The sequence below is a fragment of the Aquarana catesbeiana genome, linkage group LG06, assembly GCF_042186555.1.
Source record: "Aquarana catesbeiana isolate 2022-GZ linkage group LG06, ASM4218655v1, whole genome shotgun sequence".
NCBI lineage: Eukaryota > Metazoa > Chordata > Amphibia > Anura > Ranidae > Aquarana > Aquarana catesbeiana.
Window position 1 is genome coordinate 153,080,535 of NC_133329.1, and position 26,106 is coordinate 153,106,640.

At 43.6% G+C, this 26,106-nt stretch overlaps 1 protein-coding gene across 1 annotated transcript in view; it reads right to left on the reverse strand.

Annotated features, from left to right (window-relative positions):
• ZC3H7A (zinc finger CCCH-type containing 7A) overlaps nt 1-26,106 on the reverse strand; it is a 166,257-nt gene that overhangs the window by 62,884 nt on the left and 77,267 nt on the right. The window contains exons 11-15 of the mRNA XM_073591074.1: nt 25,117-25,184; nt 21,764-21,956; nt 21,244-21,405; nt 15,238-15,434; nt 12,382-12,482 (exon numbers count right to left, since the gene is read on the reverse strand). Of these exons, the coding sequence (XP_073447175.1) occupies nt 12,382-12,482; nt 15,238-15,434; nt 21,244-21,405; nt 21,764-21,956; nt 25,117-25,184 (721 nt within the window). The remainder of the gene's footprint in view (nt 1-12,381; nt 12,483-15,237; nt 15,435-21,243; nt 21,406-21,763; nt 21,957-25,116; nt 25,185-26,106) is intronic.

A 26,106-nucleotide genomic window follows, 5' to 3' on the forward strand; every position in this document is an offset into this window, starting at 1 on the left:
GGGAAAGAGATCTAAACTTCACATTTTCAGAAGATCGAAAGAATTGAATATTATTTTTTGCTCACAAATCTTCCCTCTGTAGCAAATATCAGTAAATGTCTTATAAAATCTTGACGCGCTGGTACAGGACCCCTGCTGTATTGGCGTCCCTTTTCCTTGGACACAGCCCACTGTGTTGGAGATGTGGCACACAGAACGGCACAATATTTCTGGGACTGTCCAAAGATTCGCCCCTTTTGGCAACAGGTACTCCAAATTGTGCACAAACTTACAGACTACTCTCTCATTGACAACCCTGCAGCAGTGCTTCTTAATTTGACCCCTATGTTGAATAGGAGATACTGTAAGTCTTTGCTGAAGCACCTTTTAAATGCTGCTAGGGCATGTAGCCCCAGTATGTGGAAACAACAAACCTCACCCCTTATAACACAGTGGTTTGCCAGGGTGAACTATATCTAATGGATGGATCACCTCACTGCGGTCCTCAGGGATAAGACAGAGGAGCAAAACAAGTGCTGGCTGCATTGGGACATGTTTCATTATTCGGATGAATATTTAACATTTTCTTAACTATCTGAAGGTACTTCGTTCTGGAAGCTCGGTTCCTATTACTGTCAACCCCACAGAAGCTCCCCCCCCCCCTTTTTTTCCCCTTCCCTGCCTCCCCTTTTCTCATTCTTCTTTTTCTTCCTCTTCTTTCTTCCCCCCTCTTTGGACACTGTGTCCAGCTTTCTCCTTTTGAACAAAAAACACCCAAAAATGCCTTTCGGTATGCACCGACCACACGGTATGCCGTGTTTTTTGGCGGAGGAGGATGCTCCCTTCTTGAAGGGGGGCACCACTTGCCGCTACTTTACAACTGATGCGTGCCTATAAGTGATCTGATCCTCTTAGTGTGTACATGGGAGCCATGTTCCTACAACTAATTATCTACACGTGGTTATATCTTACTTAGTATTGAATAAGACCCTGACTTGTTAGACATGACTTATCACCAAAGTGACAGAATGTATATAGTTGATTTATGTGATTTCCAATTCCATCTGGTCACTGCTGACATTTTTTGTTGGGACTGTGCTGTCATGTCATACTACTGTGTTCTGTTGCATACCCTTAAATAAAGAATTAAAAAAAAAAAAAAAATGACCAGAACAGACTCCTCTGTCTCTCGAAGACTTGAGCCTCAACAGTCATTCCATTAAAGCTAGTGACTGTAAAGAAGAAGGATGAAAAAAAAAAAAAAAAAGATGTAAGAAGAGAGATTGGACCTTGCGAAAGAAGTTTGTGTCAAGGCAAGGACCGCCTGCCGTCGTGTTCACGATGTCCTGGGCCAAACCAGGGTTACTAGAATAACTGTAATTCCTTCCACCAAATCTCGTAAAGTAGATGAAGGAAAAACCGCAACGGTGGAAAGGCAGAAACCAAGGAAACCTGTCCCCAGGGTGTCACCCAAGCATCCACCGCAAACGCTTGAGGATCCCTGGTCCCGTAGACAAACCTGTCCAGCTTTGCAGTGTACCTGGATGCCAGAAGATCCGCATTCGCAATGCCCCACCATCGACAGAGTTCCTCGAACAGCTCTAGGTGCAGAGCCACCTCCCCGGCAGACACCTCCAGGTGCAGAGCCCACCTCCCTGGCAGTTACTGACGGCTGAGGAAATCCATCTGCCAATTTTCCACCACCTGGAACATGCACAGCGGACACTGCTGGGCCATAAAATTCCGCCCAAGACAAGATGAGATTCACTTAATCCTAGGTCACTGAACTTCTGGTGTCTCCTCGGCTCTAGGATGTCCGTGGGCAACAACCTCTCCTTTGGTGACCATTTTCCCTGAATAAATAGATTCTCTATAACTCCCCCCAACCCATCAGGCTGGCATCCATTGTCAATACCTTCCAAGAGAGGATGAAAAAGGATTTTTTTTTTTTTTATATCCAGCATCTGTGAGGATATTTACCAGTCCACAGACAGAATTGTGCTGGGATGTAAAGACATTGGGAAGTCCTCTAATTGCATCCTCCTGTCCCATGCCATCAAGACATTCTGCTGTAGAGGCCTGAAATAAAACTGGGTAAAGGAAACCGCCTCAAAAAGGAGACCACCATCTTTCCCAGGACCCTCATGAAAAGGCGAATTAGGGATTTTCAGAGTCCTAAGCAATTCTACCTGAGTCCGTAGAGCAAAGACATTTTTTTGGAATGAAGGTAACTCGTGCCTTGACAGTATCCAGGGTCAGGCCCAAGCATTCCAACCTTTGGACCAGGACTTAGGCAGATTTCTGTAAATTCAGAACCCATCTTAATGTCTTCAGAGCGCATACTGTGTGAGACACATTGGTATCTGGCAGAGAAGCCAATTTCTCCCTCAGGCATCTAATAATAGGGATACCTAAGGTCTGCAGGTGAATCAGAACTGGAGGCAAGACCTTGTGAACATTCTTGGAGTTATGGGGAGACCAAATGGCAGGGCCACAAATTGAAAATGACGACCCTCCACTGCAAACCGCAGAATCCATTGGTGAGGGGGAAAAAAAAAAATGTACACGTAAGCGTCTTTGATATCCACTGATGTCAGGATATCTCCCTGCTGGAGAGAAACCACCACTAACTGTACCAATTCTATCCAGAACCTCTGCATCCACAAAAACTTTTTGAACCTCTTGAGATATAAGATGAGGTGAATATCACCGTTTGGCTTTGGAACCATGAAGAGGTTTAAGCAGAAACCTTGAAAACAGTTATCCTCTAGAACCGGAACGATTACTCCTTGAGATACAAGATGATCAAAGGAGTGCAAAAGAGCAATTCTTTTTTGCGGATTCAAAGAAACATTTAAAAGCATGAAATATGGAGGGAGAAAATGCTGAAATTCCATGGTTTACATGATTACATGGTTTCTCTAACCGGTTATGGAGCACTCCTACGTCTGTGAGACATTGGCCTGCTGACCTGTTCATAGGGACCCTTGCTGAACACAGCACCCATAGTCAGCCAAGAGGGCACTGTGTTAAAAAAAACATCCAGTATAGGGGCGCATGCGCGGAGCCTGACCGAGCAAGACATGCACGATTAGAGCTCCGCTCCACGGGGAACCACACCAGAGCCATACCCGCAGTAACAGAAGCACAACACCTCCTGCTGACACCTCGGACCTCACGGAGATCACCAAGCACACGATCATGGTCCTGGGGGGCCCCAAATCGAAATACAAGTCGGCAACATCAAGGATTCTCTATCCAGACCCTCGGCCAAGATGGCGCCGGCCGCCTCCTCCTCATGAACACAGCCCTGCACACCGCGATCAGCCAAAGCACAGCTGTAGCTCCACGGCTAGAAATCACAGAACGATAACAGGTCTGATTCGAACACAGGCAGTTCCCAATCAGTCACACAATCCACTATGTTTAAGCAGTTCATACGAATGCTTCACAAGGCCCTTAAGCAGACATCAGACCACATTACTGATAACCTGACTCACGAGATCAGGGAACTGGGGCAGAGAACAGCAGAGCTGGAGGTCAGAGTGAATGAATTAGAGACCCATACACAGCTTTACACAGCAGAGTTTGAAAACCTCAAGGAGGAAAACTTGCTTCTGCAGTAACGGCTTGAAGATCAGGAGAACAGAAGATCCAATTTAAGGATCAGAGGTATCCCGGAGACAGTTCTAGATCTGCATGCCACCATGTTAGCCCTATTTCAAGAGCTACAACCAGGCATCCCAGTAGACAGACTTGAGATGGACATGGTTCACAGGGCCCTGATCCCAAGTAAAACGAATGGCCCGCCCAGTGACATAACTGCAAACTTTCACTTTTATCGTACTATGGAACAGCTGCTGGCAGCAGCATGGGGCACAGATTCCCTGTCATTCCAAGGCCACACATATCAGTTATTCGCTGACATATCCCCGCTCACTGAGGCCAAACACCGAGCTCTTAAACCCCACCTGCAGGTGCTTCAACACAACCAAATTGTGTACCATTGGGGTTTCCCATTCTCTGTTAGATTCACTAACCTGGAAACCAAATACGTCTGTCACACGGCCGAAGAGTTGCAGTCCGCCCTAGCAGACCTGGGCCTCCTGGAAGTAACACCACATAGGGATCCCTCCCGCAGGCGCTCAGCTTCTCAATTGCCTCAGAAGCAAAAAATGGGCGGCTCAGGGCAACTGAATTCCACACACCAGAATCTCTACAAAAGAGGATGGTTCAACAACTCTACACCCTCCTCCGAAGATTCGATGGACTGACTATGCTAGTAACTATCTAGTCTTACGTCGCCTGGGTCCCTACTATGACCAGCTTGAACGGAGGGTACTCTCTCGGCAGCAGCCCTTTGGAAACTTTGCCGCAGATCCAGCCCTCAATGTAAAGTTATCCTATGGAAACTATAGGACCTGGGCTCCACAGAAAAGGTTACACGGTACTACTTGAACGACCGAGTGGGGTCACGCCTTTGTATCCTGTGAACCCCGCCCATAAGGTGGTTGCACCTCATAGGGTTATGCTCTCTTATTATGTTCTCTCTCTATATATATTTATTTTACTTTCACTGTTTCACAGTATAAATAAACCCCTTATAGTAGCGATTATTTGTTCTTTTTGTACTATAAAGGGACAATTTTAGGTTTTTTAACCCTGTTTTGACAGGTGATACAAAAAAAAAAAAAGCATGCTGCTTCTTCTAAAAGTCTTATGAATTTTTTCAACGCAAAACGATGCTTTTTTTGGTTCAATAGCATTTGCATTGCATTTGTATTTGTATTTGCAAAATACAAAACGTAAATTGCAGCAAAATCACGTGTGCAAAAAACTCAAAATGCACAGCAAAAAGCACTGCAGAAATGGATCAAAAGAAAACTGCATAGGTGTGAACAGAGCCTTATGCTGGCCATACACGTATCGATTTTCAGACCAGAATATTCAAAAAAATTCAAAAGAAAAATCTTTGTACATTTGCTGAATGAAAGAATGTCATTTGAAAATTTCACTTGCTTTTAACATTCAGTTTAAAAACTAATGTATATTTCTGAACAAAAACCAGTATATAAGGTATTAGTTCTGTCTGAAAATTGGCAAAACAGTCTAAATTTTTTTTTCTTTACATAAAAAATTTGATCTCTGAGTCTGATGATATTTATCTGATTCAACCTCTAATAGTATGTACAGTATGTGGATTAGAGATTTTGCTCCCTAACCATATAGTTGGTTATTTATATTTAGCACTGCATATAGATATTTAAGAAAAATTGCCTTTTTTTTTTTTTAACTTTACATATTAACTAAATTATACACCACAATTTTTTAAGGTTATTATCTGATTAATCGAAACAATAATCGGCCAACTAATCGATTATGAAAATAATCGTTAGTTGCAGCCCTAAATTTAAGTATGATATTACGTCCTGATGACAGTACACAAAATATGGCTCTCTGTTCTACCCAATTTATCCTTACCTCGGAGGTCATAATCCCCCTTTGGATCTAATCCTACACTGGGGCAGGTAGGAAGAGGCCCCTCCTGTCCACAGCATGTTCCCACTAGGGGTGGACAGGCAGCATGGGACCTCTTTCGGCATCCCTTACTGTCACACAAACCTAACACAGTGAAATCCCTTTCCTTCCTAATTCCTATAGATCTCCATACCACAATCCGTACCACAATATAGCCATTATCTGTACGGCTCTCAATTCCGACCAATTACATTCACTCCCTGTATTCATTTGTACTTTTGCGGTTCTTCTTTCATTGTAAGATGTAAGCCTGATGTTTTAATTTTTGAAACTTCAATAAAATCTTTAAACAAGAAAAAACATCCAGTGTGATGGTTATCCTAGGAGAAACTTTCAACTCTGCCAGTGCCCCACCGCTCCCACAAGAGGTGTGTTTTGTGTGGCCACGGAATGCTTGCTGTAAAAAATGCAGGCCCAAGAGCGAAGAGTTGCTGCAACCAGTAATGCTGCTCCTTTGCAAATCCATTTGTCCCCACCTGAAGCCTAAGCTCTAAGGCTCCCAGACCATCCCTCTAGGAGACCGGGGAGGCTCATGAAATGTGAAGTAAATTAAATCAAAGTGAAGTGCAAGTAAATTAGCTGTGAAAGTTCCCCATAAATAAATTAACCAATTGAAAAAGGGCCATCACTTTCCTTTTTCCCCTGCAGCAGGACAACGACCCCGAACATACAGCCAATGTGATTAAGAACTACCTTCAGCGTAAAGAAAAACAAGGAGTCCTGGAAGTAATGGTTTGGCCCCCACAGAGTCCTGATCTCAACATAATTGAGTCTGTCTGAGATTACATAAAGAGCCAGAAGGATTTGAGGCAGTCTACATCCACAGAAGATCTGTGGTTAGATCTCCAAGATGTTCAGAATAACTTACAAGCAGAGTTCTGTCAAAAGCTGTGTGCACAAGCACTGTTTGTACCTAGAAGAATTGATGCTAGTTTGAAGCCAAAGGGTAGTCACACCAAATCTAAATAATAATTTAGATTTTTCTTCTGTTTGCTCACTTAGCATTTTGTAAAATCATAAAAATAAACAATTAAAATATATATTTTAGAAAGCATAATTGTGTATATGCTCTCCTCTACTCGCGTCTGTCAGTGCGATTGGAGAAAAAGACGATAAACGGCTCTTCCTGTTTACGCTGTGATAAGCTGTGTCCAATTGGACACAGCTGATCACATGGTAAAGAGCCTACGTCAGGGGCTCTTTACAGAGATCAGTGATGCGGTGTGCCAGACTGACACGCCACACCAACGATTGCCCCCGCGGGCATGCTATTGTGGCTTATCCTGCTGGACGTCATATGATGTCCAGTCAGGAGAACTTAACCACTTTGCGCTCGTCATTCTGACATATGTCACCCCCCCCCGCTGCTTGAATAACTCTAACATGTATACACCATCAGTGCTGTCTCCTAATGCAGTGTCCTCCTCTGTGTATGATTTATAAATCTAATTGCTTTAAGTACCTAATTTCAGAGCCGAGATCGCGATCACATGACTGGTCGGCTCTCTCCTCCTCCTCCCCTCCCGACTGATGTCAGCGGGGGAATCACCGCCTCTCTTGCTGGATCTGTCAGAGGAGCAAAGGAGCGATCCGGCCGTTCATGTGATCACGATCTCGGCTCTGAAAATGGGATTTTTGTACTCACCGTAAAATCCATTTCTTCGAGTTCGATGGACACAGCGCCTCCTTAACCTTGACCATTGGGTTACATAACCTCTGCAGGAGTAGGACTAGGCAGAACATAAAACTTGGCTACTTCATAGAGGGGTGGGTGCTGTGTCCGTCAATGAACTCGGAGAAATGGATTTTACAGGGTGTACAAAAATCACATTTTCTCCTTTGTTCATCGACAGACACAGCGCTTCCTTAATCTTGACCATTAGGATGTCCAAAAGCAGTGCCAAAGAAAAATGAGGGGTGGGGAAAATAACCCAAGGCTAACCACAAGAGCCCTAACCAGGACACAGGAGCCTTAACCGGGTCACAGGAGCCCCATCTGAAAAATAAAAGTTTGAAGAAAAACACCCCTCAAGAGGGAACCCCCCTCTTTAAACAGCAGCCTGCAAAACCTTGCAGCCAAAAGAAGCATCCACAGATGCCAAAATATCTACTTTATAGAATTTAGTGAAGGTATGCACTGACGACCAAGTGGTCGACTTGCAAACCTGTGATATTGACGCTTGATGACGGAAGGCCCAAGAAGTACTAAGTGCCCAAGTAGAATGTGCCGTAACAGGGAAAGGAGGAACCCGACCTTTAATAGAATAGGCCTGTCACCGTCTGTCTGATCCATCTGGAGATGATAGCCGAAGAAGCGGCCAGCCCTTCCTTTGGTCCTTGTGTAACCACAAAAGCGAGTCTGACCTCTAAGAGGACTCCGTGGCTGCCAGATACACCCGAATCGCACAAATCACATCCAAGATATGCAAAGCAAATTCCTTGGGATGGGCCGGCTTGGGACACAAGGACGGCAACACAATGTCCTCATTAAAACGAAAGTCAGAGACAACCTTGGGAAGAAATGATGGACAGGGACAGAGAACCACTTTATCCCTATGGAGCATTAAATAGCGACAGGATAATGCCACCAACTCTGAAACCCTGCGGGCTGAGGTAATAGCCACCAAGAATACCACCTTCTGGGACAACATAGGTAAGGGAATCTCCTGAATATTCTAGAATTGAGGTCTCTGGAAAACTGATAGTACTAAGTGTAAATCCCATGGTGGCAAAAGAGACCGTACAGGCAGAGCCACATGCCAGACTCCGTGACTGAAGGTACAAACTAAAGAGCAAGTGGCTAGGGGTCACTGAAAGAAGATTGCTAAGACAGAGACCTGGCCCTTGATAGTAATTAAGGCCAACCTCTGCTCAACGCCCCATTGCAGGAAGACCAAGGTCCGACTTATAGAAAAGGAGTGAGGATGATCGCCAATCTACTCACACCAAGAAATGTACGCTTTCCACGTACGATGGTATATCTTACTAGAAGTCAACTTCCTCGCCTTTAACTTAGTAGGGATAATGATCCGACAAACCTCTATCTCTCAGTACCTGGCTTTCAATGGCTAGGCCATTAAAACCAGCAACTGTAAAGCAAGATGGTAAATTAGCCCTTGGAAAAACTGGTCCTCCCTGAGAGGTAGCTCCCAAGGGACGTTTACGGCCACCAGAATGACCAGAAGACTTTCACCCTTGGTCCTTCGCAGGCACCGCAGAAGAGGAAGGTGTTGGCCCTGCAGTGGCATTATGACGACTGCGGCGTCTACCAGAGGAACCGAGAGATAGCCACGAGTCTAGGTAACGTCCTGCTGAACTAAACCTGCTGAAGGAGCAGGAGTCTGAGAAGAAAAAAAGACTACCCTAGTCAGTATTAAACCCAGGGTCCGACCCAGGTAATTCAATTTCCTGGATGGGGATAGAGGAGACTGTGGGTAGTTCAGACGTCACCTGAATTTTTGCAAGAACTATATCCGCACAAGGAGACTCGGGGCCCCCTGAACGGACAAACTTTGCCCCTCTTCTTTGGTACCCCCAAAAGCATCAATTCATGGATCCCCTTGACGCTCACAAAGGAGGTCCACGAAGCTGGAAACCAGCGAAGATGTCCCCCAACACCATTTATGGGTGAGGGCAGACCTTCATGCTGAAGGGGTCTTGTCTGCGGGACTTGAGAAGCCAGCTTTAGCCTTACCAGACCATGATTGCTTGGAACCTCCCGGGAAAGATTTGAGAGATCTGTTTCCCTTGTCTGCAGCGGGAGCCCGAAGTAATTTCTTATGGGCTGAGAAGGAAGGCAAACGTTTCGAGGGCCCTTCCGTTTCTTAGACTGTGTCAGGAAGGTACTCTTCCCCCTGTGACACCCTTAATGGTGTCATCCAGGGTAGCACCAAACAGGCGATCCCCTTGAAAGGGCAGATCAGTGAGAGCTTTTTTAGAGGCTTGGTCTGCAGATCAGTTCTTAAGCCACAGCAAGCGACTAATCACTACCACTGAAACAGAAAGTTTGGAAGCAGGGGCGTCGCATCCAAAGATGCATCATATATAAACTGCAGCCCTTGGACCAACTGGTCCACCAGAACAACATAAGCAGCAGGAACCTGCTCATTACCCAGACCTTGATGGAAAAGCTTGGCCCAGTTGGTTAAAGTCTGAGACACCAGGGCCCAGGCCAGGACCAGTCGCATTGCCGAACCTGCCACAATAAACATGCTGCGTGCCACAGACTCTGCTTTCCTATTGCCCAGATCTTTAACCACTTGCTTACCGGGCACTTAAACCCCCCTCCTATCCAGACCAATTTTTAGCTTTCAGCGCTGACGCACTTTGAATGACAATTGCGCGGTCATGCAACACTGTACCCAAATGAAATTTTTATCATTTTTTTCCTACAAATAGAGCTTTCTTTTGGTGGCATTTGATCACCTCTGCGGTTTTTATTTTTTGTTAAAAAAATTTAAAAAGACCGAATTTAAAAAAAAAAAAATATTTTTTTTTATATTTTGTTATAAAATTTTTTAAAAGGGTAATTTTTCTCCTTCATTGATGTACGCTGATGAGGCGGCACCAATGGGCACTGATAGGTGGCAGTGATGGGCACTGATTGGTGGCAATAATGGGCACTGATCTTGTACACTGCTAGGTGGCACTGATTGGCACCACTGGTGGGCATTGTTAGGTGGCAATGGTGGGCATTGATAGGTGGCACTTGTAGGCATTGATAGGTGGCACTTATGGGCATTGATACGTGGCACTGGTGGGCACTGTGGGCACTGTGATGTGGCAATGTCAGGTTGCACTGTCAGTGGGTACTGTTGGCACAATTGTGGCACAATTGAGGCATTATTGCCTCCTCCTCTTCGGGACCGATGTCCCTTGCTGCTGAGCCGGTGATCGGCTTTTTTTTCTCCTCGCACTGTCAGCGCGAGGAGAAAAAAAAAACGATCACAGAGCTTTTGTTTTGATCATGTGATCAGCTGTCATTGGCTGACAGCTGATCACATGGTAAGGGGCCGGGACCGGCCCCTTACACAGATCGGTGATCACCCGAGTCTCAGTGACTCGGTGATCAGGGCGCGCGCAGGGCACGTGCACAGGGGAGGCCGTCATATGACGGCCTCCCGGGAATTCAGGTCCGCGCTGTAGCCGTCATTCGGCTATAGCGCGGATGCCAAGCGGTTAAAGGACGGGGAATACTCTACTATAATCATGGCTGCTTTATTTAACCTGGAGACTGGAGGGTCCACCACTGTTGGACTGGTCCACTTTTTTAAAAGTGATTCCTCAAAGGGGTAACATACTGTAAAGCGTTTAGGGACTACAAAAGGTTGCTTTGGTTGCCCCCAGTCCTTATAGACAAACTTGTCAAAATATGGCAGATAAGGAAACACCTTAGCTGCAGAGGTGCCTTGTGTGTACCAAAAGGGACAGCCACGTCAGTGGCCACATCCTCCAAATCTCATGCAAGGCAGCACCACAAGTGCATCCACCAGCATTTTTTCCTTCACTGCTGCGACCATGGAGGAGTCATTGCCACTATCGGACAGGAGCGTAGTATCAATTCCCACTGGATGGGCCACATCCACAGCAGCATCAGACTCAGATGAGACAGACTGAGCAGGAGAAGGCGGAGGACGTCTCCTGCCTGACCTTTGGCCCTCACGCCACTTCAACCCAGGATACTAGGGACTCTAAGACCGCTGTCAGTGCATTACTGGGAACTGGGGTTCCGAGGGACCAGGCGCCCCCAAAAGGGGATCAGTGGAGGAGATGCGACCCTGAGGCTCCATGAAATAAGGTAGACCCTGCAGCACAAATAGAGTTTTGGCACAGCTATGGACCCCCTAAAGGTGCTTGCTGGTAAACAGAAGGGACCCCAGGGACTCACCACCCCCAGACTGGAGAACGCCGGATCGGAACACTCAGCATGCCATGTGTCTCTCCTAAGTATGTATCCCGGGAGGAAGAGGAAGAGGAGGGGCCCGGAAGCTCTGTAGATCACATGACCAAATCGGCCTGTCTCGGCACAGATCTGTTTGTCTCCAGCATCGTGCCATACTAAGGGAAAATGGACGTCACGGACTACGCCAACATGGCTGCCGGCCGAAGACCAAGCCAGACTAAGGGAAAATGGCCACCGAATGCTGGCAGATAGTTCATTAGCACGTGCTCGCTGGACTGGGGAGACCCCTGGATCTAGTTTATCCAGCCCTTCACCCAGTCCGGCAGTTGACTGTAGATCTCCCAGGAGAAAAGATATATGAAAGGAGAAAAAAAAAATTACTAGGACCAAAAGATCCCAGCAAGGAGCTACGTCCTTACTCCTGACTAGACAGAAAAAAATTGAATACCTAGATCAGGGAGGGGGGTATATACTGACTGAGGGCAGCCCATGGGGCGTAGCCAAGCTTTATGTTCTGCCTAGTCCTACTCCTGCACAGGCGATATAACCCAATGGTCAAGATTAAGGTGTCCATTTATGAACGAAGGAGAAATAAGGTATTTACAGCATTTATATTTATAAATCACACAAAGAGGGGGACATTACAATAGGAGGCAGTGCTGATGGTGTATAACACACAAAAAACACAAAGGAGAGCAGCGCCATCTAAGTGCAGCATATTGGAAACATTTTAATGTAGAACAGACAGTGCTGATGGTGTATACATGTTAGAGTGGCTTAACAACCATTTTAAATATTTCCAGTTTGGTCATTAAAATCTCACAATAAGCAAAATAATAAAGCAGTGCTGTAAAAGAGCATTACCACTAGCACATAAAACAAATAAGCATTCTGGACTGGCATTTTTTTCAATTAAGTCATTTAGCAATAAAAACTACATCATAAAAAAAATGAAAACATACTTATTTTCTTCAAAACTGTGCTTGGATACAGAATGTGAGCAGGTGAATGGATTTTCTTTATTCCGCTGGCTAATCATTCTGGGTTTGTGGTCAAAACATTTCTGAAATACAAACAGCAAACGGGTTTTAGGCTCCATTCACACTAGTGCGTTTTTTGATGCATTTTGCATTTTGCAGAAATGCACGGGAATTTTTTAACATGGGTTCCTATGGAACATGTTCACATCAATGCCTTTTTGTTTCTCTGCATTTTTGGAAAGGGTCAGGGACTTTTTTTCATGCAAAATGCAGCGTTTTGCATGTAATAGAATTCAATGGACAAGCATCAAAAACGCAAGTGCACCGTTTTTGCAGCGTTTTTGCAGCGTTTTTGCCTTTTTTTTTTTTTTTAATTTATTTTAAGACTAAAAAAAAAACTGTAAAAAAAAAAAAAAACGCAAAACGCAAATCGCGGCAAAAACGCCGCAAAAACGCTGCTCAAAAACGTGGCAAGCATGAAAAAAACCTCCAAAAACGCTCAAAAGCAACATGCATAGGTGTGAATCGAGCCTTAAACATATCCTCTTTAAAATGACTCTGACCTCCTGCAAACATATTGCCGGCTAGGCTATACCGCAGAGAAAATCACTAAATAAAGCGGAACTTCACTTACTCAATGAATATTGACTATTTTTATTCCTTATGCTGCTAGCATTAGAAAATTCTGTAGATAGGAAAGTGGATCACATTTACATTTTTTAAAGTGACTGGGCAACACAGTGGCTAAGTGGTTAACACTTCCGCCTGGCAGCACTCCAAATCAAATCCCAACCACGACTTTGCCTGCATGAAGTCTGCATGTTCTCCCTGTGCCTGTGTGGGTTTTCTCTGGCTACTCCGGTTTCCTCCCACATTCCAAAGACAAGCTGGTAGGTTAATTAGCTACTGTCTAAATTGACCCAGTATGTTCAAGTATGCATGCGAGTCAGGGACCTTAGATTGTAAGCTCCTTGAGGGCAGGGACTGATGTGAGCGTACAATATATATGTAACGCACTGCGTAAATTGATGACACTATACAAGTACCTGTAATAAATAAAGTATACCTAATATTTTTTTTAAAATAACATACATGTTATATATACTTACCTGCTCTGTGCAATGGTTTTGCACAGAGCAGCCTTGATCCTCCTTTTCTCAGGTCTCCTGCCAGCGCGCTCGGCTCCTACCCCTTGCCGAATGCCATCATAGCAAGAGGGGGTATTTGTGTGGGCTCTATCCTGAACTGCGCTGGACACACACAGTGTGGCTTTGCCCCCGCTCCCCGCTTACTGGCTGTGATTGACAGCAGAAGAATCCAATGGCTCCTGTTGCTGCCTCTGTCCAGTGAGGGGAGAGAGTGATAGACACTGCCCTTGTGCACAGATCTGGATGAAGATTGGGCTCATGTAAGCATAAGGGGGGGGAGGGATTGGAGGAGAGCGGCATAAAGTTTTTTACATAATGCACAAAGGTAAAAAAATCTGCTACCTTTACAACTTTTTTTTGTTTTTTTATATTTCTTTGGTTACTTCCTTGTTTCCAGGCCTAGTCAAATGATGTCATACATCCCAGGAGTCTTCAGGAGGAGTTTTCTCAGCTAAGCACACCTTCCTGTCAGCAAGCCTGAGCTAAGGGAAGATGTATTCCAGTAAGTAAATGCTACATGAATCATCTGTCCTTACTCAAGATGGCCATGGCCAGTATTGCTAGGGGGTGTAGGTGGTGTTTTTCAAAGTGATTTTTCAGCAAAATAAAGCATGGAGACATGGATGGACGAGTGAGTTTTCTTTCAATATTATAAATGAATTAAAATAGTGTTTTTGGTTTGTGGTGCTCAGATGCAGTGTAGTTCGGCTTTAGAGAAACTTTTAATCTGACATTTCTGGGAGTGTCAGGTTCCTGGCCACTCTCTAATTACAAAGTTGCTCCCTCTATCCCCTACTTCACAATTTCAATGGCTGGAGATCTGCTTTAATCCCTCATGTTCCACTCCCACTTTAAGCTCTCGTTCACATTGGAGCAACTAAAGTCGCATCCTATTGCCGGCAATCGCACTGTTCAAATAGGTACAACACCAACTTTGTGGTGCCACATCGATTTGAAAAAGTAGTTGCTGCACTACTTTTGGCGATTTTGGGTGCAACTTGCATAGACATCTGTGCATGAAGCCGCACAGATGTCTTCCAAGTCGCACTGATTTTAGATGAAGTCGCACGATTTCAAAGCCGCAGTCAATGTGAACGAGGGTTAAAATAACATCCTCCTAAGCAGTTCCTTGTGCCAGGGGAGAGTTAAGTCCTTTCCTTGCAGCCACAGCACTCTCCAGAGGTTGGTCTAATCTACATTGGTGGACTGGAGGGAATCAGAGACTTGATCTGTAACCACTCTGCATGATTACAGATCAAGTGATCTGAGTGACTAACCCTTTTATATCAATTGCCTTCTTTGTGTTATAGCGGAACAGTTACAGGATGAAACCAAACCCTCGGCCGGTGGATTTTTTATTTTTGTATTCATGCTGTGTCTAGAATTCTTGTAGAAGTAATTGTTTCCACAACCCTATAGTAAACTGCAGTACACTGTGCACCCCTCTGTAAGAGTTTCATGATGTCGAGCAGAGGAGGAGATTGCTAAACTCCTGCTCACTGAGCGCCTCGTCTTAGAATAAATTCTGAGCAATTTTGGGTTCAAAGCTGTCTAAATCCCTGAAGTCCCGGGTAAGCAGCATATCCGGGACAATTTAACACCAGATTACATTATGTTCCACACACAACAGTGACCTGGCGCCCAGTGTTTATCAGACCCTGCACATATGTATGCCAGAAGAGAAGCTTACCTCACAAAGAAAGACAAAATTTCCTGAGTGCTCCTGCAGTAGATGAGGGATTGTTAGACTGACTTTTCTGCTGCCTCCAAAGAGTGTATCCCTACAGAATGTTCCTTTTCTCTCTAAAGCCCACACATCAATTTCTTCTTGGCAGTATGCAAATGTACAGTTTCCTGCATATGTGCACTCCATGCCTTGAGCAACATCTGAAAGAAATAAAGTTTGACATACAAAAATTAAAACAGCTAACAAATAAGTAAAAAAATGTAATATGCAAATGAGCTTTAACCCTTTTCGCTGCCGTCGTACAGACCTGACAGTGAGGGGCTTCACATACAATCGATTGTGTGTAGAACTGACAGGCAGACTCCTGCCTGTCAGGTGGAAGCATTTGTGCCGCCGCCAGAGTGCTTCCCCACACCCCCAGGTACCTTTTAGACCCTGCATGTCATCATCATTAAAAATCATCATAAACTTTTTGTCCCCTATGCAACGAAAAAAAATAAAAAAAAAGTTAAGCAGGCAAAAAAAAAAAAAAAAAGATAAAGTTACACCCAATCACATAAAATTCCCCCCCCCCCCCAATTTTTTTGAGGATCCCCATATATACGCACATACGAATGTAAACATACGCGCTAACTCGTGATAACGTCTATTGCAATACACATGTTACATATCGCCCCACATGCCGAGGTGAGAGCAAGACCACCTCCGTAACACAAAACTGATGACCTATAGGGGACATTTGAAGTGTCACCTATAGAAAATATAGGGTACTGAAGTTTGTCGCCATTTTACGGGCACACACAAATTTAAGGTTTGACATGTTGGGTATCCATTTACTCTGTGGAACCTCGTCTTTTATATTTTACCAACAAGTGGGTAGTTTATTGCAATTATTTGACCTAAAATTCACTTTAGTGTGTTTTTAACTGAAATGTTGCCTTTCCTAGACCTTTGCTAGTAATATCAAGTGACATAAAAAATTGGAACTCTCTAGGGTGTCTGCTTTCAGAAAATATATAACGTTGGGGATCATTTTCAGACCCAAAATGTTTTTTTAAACATGTGTGCAAAAAAAAAAAAAAGCAAAAACGGCTCTGGCGGTGAAACGGTTAAAACAGGCATTAGCTGCTCACTCTAGCAGCAGACACTGTATAACAACTCATGCTCAATGTTTATAGAAGAAGCATGGACATCAATTTAAGTCTCAGTAGCTCCTCTCACCCTCATTATCACTCTCAGATCTTCTGTGCTGTGTTTATACTAAAAGTAAGTTCACCATCACCAACAAAAATCGAATTCCTTCATAAATCATGCCTAACATTGATGACAATCTTAATGTGCATGATCTTTATTATGTAAAAATTGCTTACCTCTGTGTTCTGGATAACTCAGTTTCATAGTCATTTAAAAAAAATGCTTCTGGCTTCCTACTTCCTTTTAGCAATGCCATCTGGGAATGTAGTTGATTGACCCAATAGGGAACTATGGTTCCCAATAATCATTTCATTCTCTGTGTGCCTGTACAGAAGGGGCTGCTTTGGCATGTGAACTAGCATTTGACTGCTCAGCTTTCTCCTCCCCTGTGAGCTCCACGCTGCCGTGACTTAGGGGAGGAAGAGCTGTATGAGACACACACATTCTGTCTCACTGGTAAAGAGAGGGAGAGAGAGTGTGAGACAAAGCGTGAGCGAGAGAGAGCAAGCAAGAAAGAGAGGGTGAGCGAGAGTATGAGAAAGAGAGAGCGAACAAGCAAGAGAGAGAAAGAGAGAGCATAAGGGGGGTCAACAAGATCACAAACACTTTTGTCTGTCAGTTTAATCTGGTAGTAGATGACCCTGCACTCAGCACTATTCATATACAAGTAACCTTGTACCTTTCAGAACAATCTTGGCTATTCCTCCTCAGTGTCAACCCACAGCAGCAGCTGCCACAATAAGCAAATGTGTTTGCCTATTTGTAAAGAGCACAGAGCACATTTGCAGTATGTAGTGAAAGCAGGGATTTTTTTTAACGGAACGTGGGGGAACGCAGTTCCAGCACCTCTCCCACTGAATGTATGTAATGTCAAGTGGTGCTTGGGTGTATTGCAGGGTCTGTTGATGCTAGCTTCTGGGGGATCTATTTTCAGAGGTGCATCTACTGCTGGAGGTGATCTATTTTTTGCAGGTGGGTATGTTGTTGCTGGGAAAATCTATTGTTGCTCGGGGTGGGTCTTATGTTGCTGATGGTCCATTATTGCTGAGGGAGATCTATTGTTGCTAGGGGGCTATTGTTGCTGGCTGCAGGGGATCTATTTTACTGCTTATCTTGTTATCATTAACAAATATTCCCCTAAAAAGTACTGGGAGGTGGGTAGGTGGTGGAAGCAAGGGACGGTGCTCAAAAGTTGGGTAGGGGCAAAGACAAGGGGCGACTTGGAGAGGGGGAGTTCCAGTACTTATTCTCTGAGAAAAAAAGCTCTGAGTGAAGGTATACACTCTCTGCATTAAATTACACTAAACTAAGTACAGTTCTAACCATGTGAAAGAAGGCATATGCAGGATCACATATAGCTCTGCTGGTGAAAGAGCTCCTACCACTCCTCTGGGGCGAGGCGGAGAGCTGCAGAGTGTGGGCAGGGAAAGGGAGAGAATGGCCTCTATGCATCATAGGAAACAGGAAGACACTGACAGGAGATTCTTATCCGCTTTTCTTGAGAGAGGTACGGATATAGGAAAGGAAAGTGCGACTTTTAAAATTTGGAAAACTGGAACTATCGGCTTTGCAGGATCCAAATGGTTGGAAAGAAACAACTGTTTACCATTCCGCACAGTGCTTTATAGTTATATAAGCAATGTTTACAAGAACATAGCAAGAGGTTTAAAGGTGAACTAACCCTTGAAGGCTACAAAGTCACTGCTTAGAATGGGGACATGGGTGAGCTGGGCTGCCTGAGAAGACTTTGCAAAATAAAATCTGATTTACCCCCTTCATGACAAGGCATTTTTTTGTTATTCAGCATTGTGCTACTTTAACTGGCAATTGCCCAGTCATTCAACAGTGTACACAAATTAATTATATATCAATATAAATAAATAATACTTGCATTCTGTTACATGTCTTTGGTAAAAAAAAAAGTGTATCTTAATTGGTTTGTGTGAAAGTTATAGCGTCTACAAACTATGTTATGTATATTTGAAAATTGATCAATCCTGATGGCCTATGTCAATTCCAGATGGCCCTTAAAATGTCAGGACAGTATAAATTACCCCGTTTTGGAAAGCAGACAGTCTCAGGTATTTAGTAAGAGGCATGGCAAGTTTTTTGAAGTTGTAATTTTTTGTGTCATAATTTTTTGGAAAATGAAGAAATTAACAACTTTCGGAGGGCCACCCACCGTACACATACTGTGGCAGGACAGCTGCTCTGCGCCGCATCATGTACCTAGTACATGATTCGACACTTCTAGGTCTGGGGCACACATGCACACTGCTGGTGACCCGTTCCCACTGTGATTAGACACAGCGGGAGCTTATCTGCAGGTACCGCAGATTCGATGTCTGCCGGCATACACCGATCATTAGGCAGAGAGCCAGAACGGCGATCTGTCTATGTAAACAAGGCAGATCACCGTTCTGGCTCTCTGCCTAATGATCGGTGTATGCCGGCGGACATCGAATAGTAGGGAAGGCACTGATCCTGTGTTCCTGCAAAGCAGGAACATGGATCAATGCCTTGGCCCAGTAAAAGCACCTCCCACACAGTGCACAAACACAGGCTAGGCACACAGTTAACAAGAGGTCGACCGATATATCGGCCGATATTTGGCTTTTTTTACTTAATCGGCATCGGCCGATTGTGCTGATAAAAAAAGCCGATTATAACTTCAGGGGGACTTGCAAGTGACTTCTGTAATAGAAGTCAGTGCAAGTTGTCTGAAGTTTTCTTCTCTCCTCCCTGGGCAGCCTGCCAAATCTGATAAGAAGAAACATTGTATCTCTTCAGGTTTTTTTTTATCAATAGACTGAACTCAGTGTATAGAAGTTCTCAGTTTAACCATTTAAAGACTAAATCTTTTCTGACATTTGTTGCTTACAAGTAAAAATCCTGCATTTTCTGCTAGAAAATCACTTAGAACCCCCAAACATTATATATATTTTTTTTAGCAGAGACCCTAGGGAATAAAATAGCGGTTGTTGCAATATTTTATGTCACACGGTATTTGCGCAGCGGTCTTTCAAACGCAATTTTTTAAAAAAAAATACACTAATGAAATAAAAAAAAAAAAAAAAAAAAGCAGTAAAGTTAGCCCATTTTTTTTCGTCCGAAAGTTTTGATTACCTGTTTTTGTGTATTTAATATTTGAGATATAGTTATTTTTTTTAATCTAAATTATACATACAAGTGAACTGATTGGAGGTTTGTTTTGTTTAATAAATGTTTAAATGTAAAAAATTTTCTGTATCACTTATTACTTAAGGCTGCTTGCACACTGGAGCGGGTATGCGTTGACGGTAAAACGCTGTTAGTTTTAGCTTTACCGCCATTTTAGCGGCGCTATTCGGCTGCTAGCGGGGCGCTTATAACCCAGCTAGCGGCCGAGGAAGGAGTTAAATGCGCCCCTGAAGCGCTGCTGCCGAAACGCTTTGTAGGCGCTTCGGCAGCGGTGCGCATTCATTTCAATGGGCAGGAGTGGTGGAGCAGCGGTATACACCGCTCCAAAGATGCCGCTTGCAGGACTTTTTTTTTAACATCCTGCCAGCGCATCGCCTCAGTGTGAAAGCACTCGAGCGTTCACACATTCTGCAGGGGAACCGTTTTACAGGCACTTTACAGGCGCTATTTTTAGCCCAAAAGCGCCTGAAAAACGCCCCAGTGTGAAAGGGGTCTAACTGTTATATTTTATGAGATGAAGGGGAAAAAAAAAAAAAAAAAATCGGCCTAATATATCGGCCCAAAAAAATCGGCATCATATATCGGCCATCGGCCACCGCAATTTCTAAATATCGGCATTGGCATCGGCCAGAGAAAAACCCATATCGGTCAACCTCTACAGTTAACCCTTTGATCACCCCTGATGTTTAACCCCTTCCCAGTCAGTGTCATTAGTACAGTGACAGTGGATATTTTTAGCACTAATCACTGTATTAGTGTCACTGGTCCCCAAAAAGTGTCAAAAATGTCAGTGTCTCGACTGTCTGCCGCAATATTGCAGTCTCGCTATAAATCGCTGGTCGTCGCCATTACTAGTAAAAAAATTAAATAAATGAAAATATTCCATAGTTTGTAGATCGCTATGAATTTTGCGCAAAACCAAATATACGCTTATTGAGATTTTTTTTACCAAAAATATGTAGCAGAATACATATTGGCCTAAACTGATGAAGAAATTATATTTTTTATATTGAATATTTTTCATAGTAGAAAGTAAATGATATCGTTTTTTTTTTTTAAATTTTTGCCTTTATTTGTTTATAGCGCAAAGAGTAAAAACCACAGTGGCGACCAATCTCACTAGAAAGACTTGTGGGAAAAAGGGACGTAAATCTGGTTCGGGTACAGCGTCGCACAACCATGCAATTGTCAGTTAAAATAACGCAGTGCCGTATTGCAAAAAATGGCCTGGTAATGAAGGGGCATAAATCTTTCAGAGGGCAAGTGCACCTCGGCTGGATGACGTACATGTACATCATCCAGCCTGTCCCTGCCGCAGTAAATGTACTGTGGCTGGGTGGCAGCCGGTTAACTACCTGTCAACTGCTCATAATGCATGCAAGGAGGTAAAAAACTTGAGCCTTTACAACCACTTTAAATCTTTGGTTTGTGATTAAACATCTTACAGTTACAGCTAGTATAATATCAAATGTACTTTTCACTGAAAAGAAAAAACTACTCTGGTGACATTACAACATAATATACTGTATATGATGCAGGTTTGAACTGGTTATGAAAAAACAATGCAACATTTTTTAAGCATTCGAAAAAAATGTACCCAAGCTTGTTTAAGCATAAACATATAATAAAGGATACCTTTACAAATATAGTATTGACCCGCATATTGATTCTTTGTTGGTCTGGGTCTTATTCTTTTCCACAATTCATCTGTAGAGTTTTTCATTCGCCCAATAAAAATGTCCTTCTTGCAATTATGTTCAAGTTTGGCTTGGTAATTGTAGCTTTGAATTTTTGATCCTAAATGGTTGCACAACACAACAAATTAGGAAACACTATACAAAAAAAAACTACATCCATCAAACTTAAGTATATTAATAAAGACATTTTAGCAAGGTTACTCATATGCAGAATTTTTCACACGCAAATAAATCATCAGCAAGAGTTAAATACTTGCTAAATTATATTATAATTACATATAATATGTAGGGGTATGCATATCTGATATCCAGAGGATGACTGGGGATGTTGAAAACCACTGAAGTAAAATGTGCTAGCCAGACCAAGTATTGACACAGCGCATAAGACTTACTTTTTCCAAAGGACTTGTGGTGATCTTGTAACAAAAAAAAAAATCAAAAATTGACAGATATTCTACCTGCTTTGGTGAAACACAGCTGACAGGCTTGCCTGAACTCATGTGTATCTTCTAACGGGTTCACCATTTTCAGGAGGTTCGCACTTGACACTGGCCCTCCATTAACAAAGCTTTCCGAAAAAGGTACTTTCTTATGAGGTGCTGAAACATCTATAGAGCTCTCAGTTTGGAGAAAGTATGCCGAATCATTTACCTGCATAAAGTTAGAAAAGTAAGATATCTATGTATACAATGCAAGAGTTTGTGCATTTCATTCAATTTTACACAATTTTATCTAATTCCATGTATTGCCTTTAATTTATTTTTGACTGACTTCTAGCTGAGCTCTTAGCCCCTTTCAGATTAGTAAAGCTGCCATTTTTTTCTGTTTGGTAAGAGTTTATTTTGGTTTGTCTGCACAGTGGCTAGATGGTTATCACTTCCCCCTAGCAACACTAGGGTCAACAAGTGCTGCGTAAATTTGCGGAGCTATATAAGTACCTGTAATAAATAAATAGTGTGTACTGTTGGACAGATTCCCCTTTACAACATGTACTCGAGGCACAATAGAAAGTGAAAGCTGTCACCAGAAAAGTTCCCCTTTGGAAGATTCTTCCTTCCATTCCAATATCTTTCATCCCTATCTATGCCATTCGTTTCCTGATCCTCTCCATATCAAGACCATGCAATTGAGTATACACTAAATTCACTTTCAAACCAATCTGTTCAGCTTTCATCCTAAAAAGTCCTCATTTCTTCTCATTACCACAGTATAAAAATCATACATTATGCAATGTACTACTTCATTTGTGATGGCATTTTTAATGTAATCTATTACCTTGCTTGGTTACATGCTATAGAATGAAGATAAACAGAATGGTAGAGATCATATCCCCTCTTTTAATCCGCTGGTATCTCTTTCGCTGCCAGAGTATTTTCTGTATTTTTTGCACAAGTTCAAAATCATTTTAGGCCTGAAGATTACATAAAACCCCCAAAATATTAAATATTTTCTGAAAGCAGACACCATAGAGCAATGATGGCGAACGTTTTTGAGCCCGAGTGCCCAAACTGCAACACAAAACCAATTTGTTTATTTCAAAGTGCCAGTGGGTTAATACCAGTAGGAAGAAGGTAATATATCCCCTCCCAGTCACCTGTTAACTGCCTTTTGAAAATGTATCCATCATGGATTGCTCCTCAAAGGGACAGCAAGGGATGCTGAATATGTAAATGCACCCCAACCCAGCTGCTCACCTCTGCACCCAAAAGCCCCCCTCTTTGCCTACTTCTACATGCCCTCCTCTGCTCACTATTGCACCCCCACAAAGCTGCCAACCTCTGCACACTGCCTCTTTGCCCACCTTTCCACCTCAACTCCCTGCTCACCTGTGCACTCTAAATAGTTAACCCCACCCCCCGCCCCTTCCATCTACTCACTGCTGACCCAGTATTACAGAAACCTGAATGCTGTACCTGATGGAACATCCAGCAAGGCAGTGGGAAGCAAGACTCTCAAACCTGCTTCTATTTGTTTGCATCCACTTCTTGGGCACCATTCATGAACTGAGGGAGGGGCGGCATTTGCATATGTCCGGTCGCGTTATTTACATATGAATGCTACTTACATATAAATAGTCCACTGTGTCAATAGGAATGTCACGCTTTTTCCATATTAATGCTGTGCTATTTTTTTTTTTTTTTTAAACAGCTGCACACACTATAGCAGCATTGGGCAGTAATAGTGACAGGCTCAGGGACGGGAAGACAATTACAGGACGCTGCACTGTTTCTCTCCTTCCAGCAGCTGAAAGCTGGCAGGAGAGAGAGGGGAAGAAGCCAGCTTTCAGTTTCTGAGAAAAACAGTGCAGGGTCCTGCTGCACCAATCCCCCTGTGTATCCCCCTGTCGGCAGCCCTGATCAGAGTGATGTGTGGAGGGCGACTGTTTAGACCATAGGCAGACAGAGGTAGGCTGCAGGTGAGACCAGCACATTAGAATTTCACTTGGCTCTGGCATCCAGTATCAGTGTGACTTCCTCCAATCCAGCAGCACCACCTCGTCTCATCCACGTCCTCCCTGGCCCCAGAGGCATGTGGAAGATATAGCTCTATGGTAGGGGGCGGGGCGGTGTACAGACACCTTGTATAGGATGGTCGGTCAGTGTGTGCTCCTCTCTTCCTCACGTGCCTACAGAGAGGGCTCTGCGTGCTAGCTGTGGCACATATGCCATAGGTTCGCCATCACTGCCCTAGAGAGAGGCAATGCTTTAAAAGCCCCCAATAGGTAATTCGTTTAGTGTTACAGAGAAGGTCTGGTGCAAGAAATGTTGCTTTCACTCTGGCATGCACGACGATATGCAACATGTGTATCGCAATCGATGTTTTCATGCGTAGGCTCCCCTGGAAAATGCATTTATGTTTGTATGTGCCTATGTGGGGGTAGGGGAGCCTCAAAAATGTTTTTGGGGGGGATTTCATGTGGTTGGATGTAACTTTCATTTTTTACAATCTGAATTTTTTTACTTTTCATCACATAGCGTTCCCTGTGTGATTTTTTGGTGACAGGTTCTCTTTAAGGAGACATCTGGGGTCTAAAAGACCCTGGATGTTCCCCCTGTATGTAATTCAATGCAGATCACTCTGCATTACATTCTTTCCCATGCTGGCCTTGAACTGACAGGTGGACCTGGAAGTGATGTCAAACACATCGCTTTCCAGGTCAGCAACAAAGAGGGGAGGAGTGCGGACATGAGTCCACTCAGTTCCATTAGCACCCGCTATGTCGGTCCCAGGCCCACAAATGAGCAAACAGAGCTCAGGATATACAGTGGGGGGCGTGCAGGAAAGTGGGTCACGTTACCGGAAAATGTGTTTAAAGCCCCTGCTTATGTACAGATTTGGAAGCAATGTCTAAAATAGAATGTAATCCTTGTCCTCATGCCTATAGTAAAAATGTAAACAAAATATAGTAGACACACATAAATACATACTTAAATGAACATTCTTTACTTAGAAGAGTCATAGGACGAACAATATTTTTTTTTAAAATGCATGGCCTCCTCAATACATTTTTATGACAATTAAAAAAAAAAAAAAAATAACAGATTCCTCCATCCACACAAATGTGGTATAGATGGATTCCCCCCCCCCCCCCCCCCAACCCTGCAGGACATTGTATTAGAATACACTGATCAGTGGCCGCAGCCACTGGTTGACAAATTTTCTAGTGTCCCTTAATTAAATGATCGACTTCTGTCGAACAAAGAAGACCACACCCACTAAAATCGGCATGGCCTTGAAGAACTGGATGAATTTAGATCAGTCTAACACTCACCAAAAAAAAAAAAAAGACAAGACAGACAATAATACTCACTTGGAATGGTGTTACATCTAACATCTTTGCTTTAGGTGTCCCACTCATGTGATCTAATGCAGATACATCTGGAGACAAATTATGGAATAAAACATTAAGGAACACAACTATAAATGCTTCCAACAGAAACAAACTTTTGATACAAATGGACAGAAACAATTGAGTACGGTCTGTGATACTCTTTTTATTTGCACTAACTTACAATTTTCTTTAAGGTCCAAGCAGTAATAAGACACAAAGGTTTAGCAGAATTTTAATAAGACAAGCTTTAGGAAAAGAAAAAACACCAGAGCAATGGTAATTAAAGTGTTATTAAAGCGGAGTTCCACTCAAAAATTGAACTTTCCGCTTTAAATGATGGGTTCCCTGGGTTCTGCGGAGCCGGAAAGAAGTTCACCTCTCCCCCCTCCCTACCTGCAATCTTCTGGGACACGTCACAGAAGATTACCCGACCATTCACAGCGCTCAGAATGTCGGAGCCACAGAGAGGAGGGGGAGAGGAACAGGGCTTCGTGAGCCCACATCGCTGGACCGTGGGACAGGTGAGTGTCTCATTATTAAAATTCAGCAGCTACACTTTGTAGCTGCTGACTTTTAAATGGCTGGAACTCCACTTTAAAGGTTTTTTTTTTCTTTTTAAATAACAAACGTTATACTTACCTGCTCTGTGCAGTGGTTTTGCACAGAGCAGCCCTGATCCTCTTCTCGGGTTCCCTGACGGCGCTCCTGGCTCCTCCTCCTTGACCAGTGCCCCCAATTGCGATGGGGGCACTGATGCGTGCTCGGCCCCGCCCCCTCTCTCTCCTTGCTGGCTCACTGGCTGTGGTTGTAAGCTCCTGCTGCTGTGTCAGCCAATGAGAAGAGAGAGATCCGGGACAGCCGATGTTCCTGTGCACATCGCTGGATCGAGAGGGAGCTTTCTTTTGGTGATATTTAATCACCACTGGGTTTTTTTTTTATTTTTTTGCTAAACAAACGAAAACCTAAAAT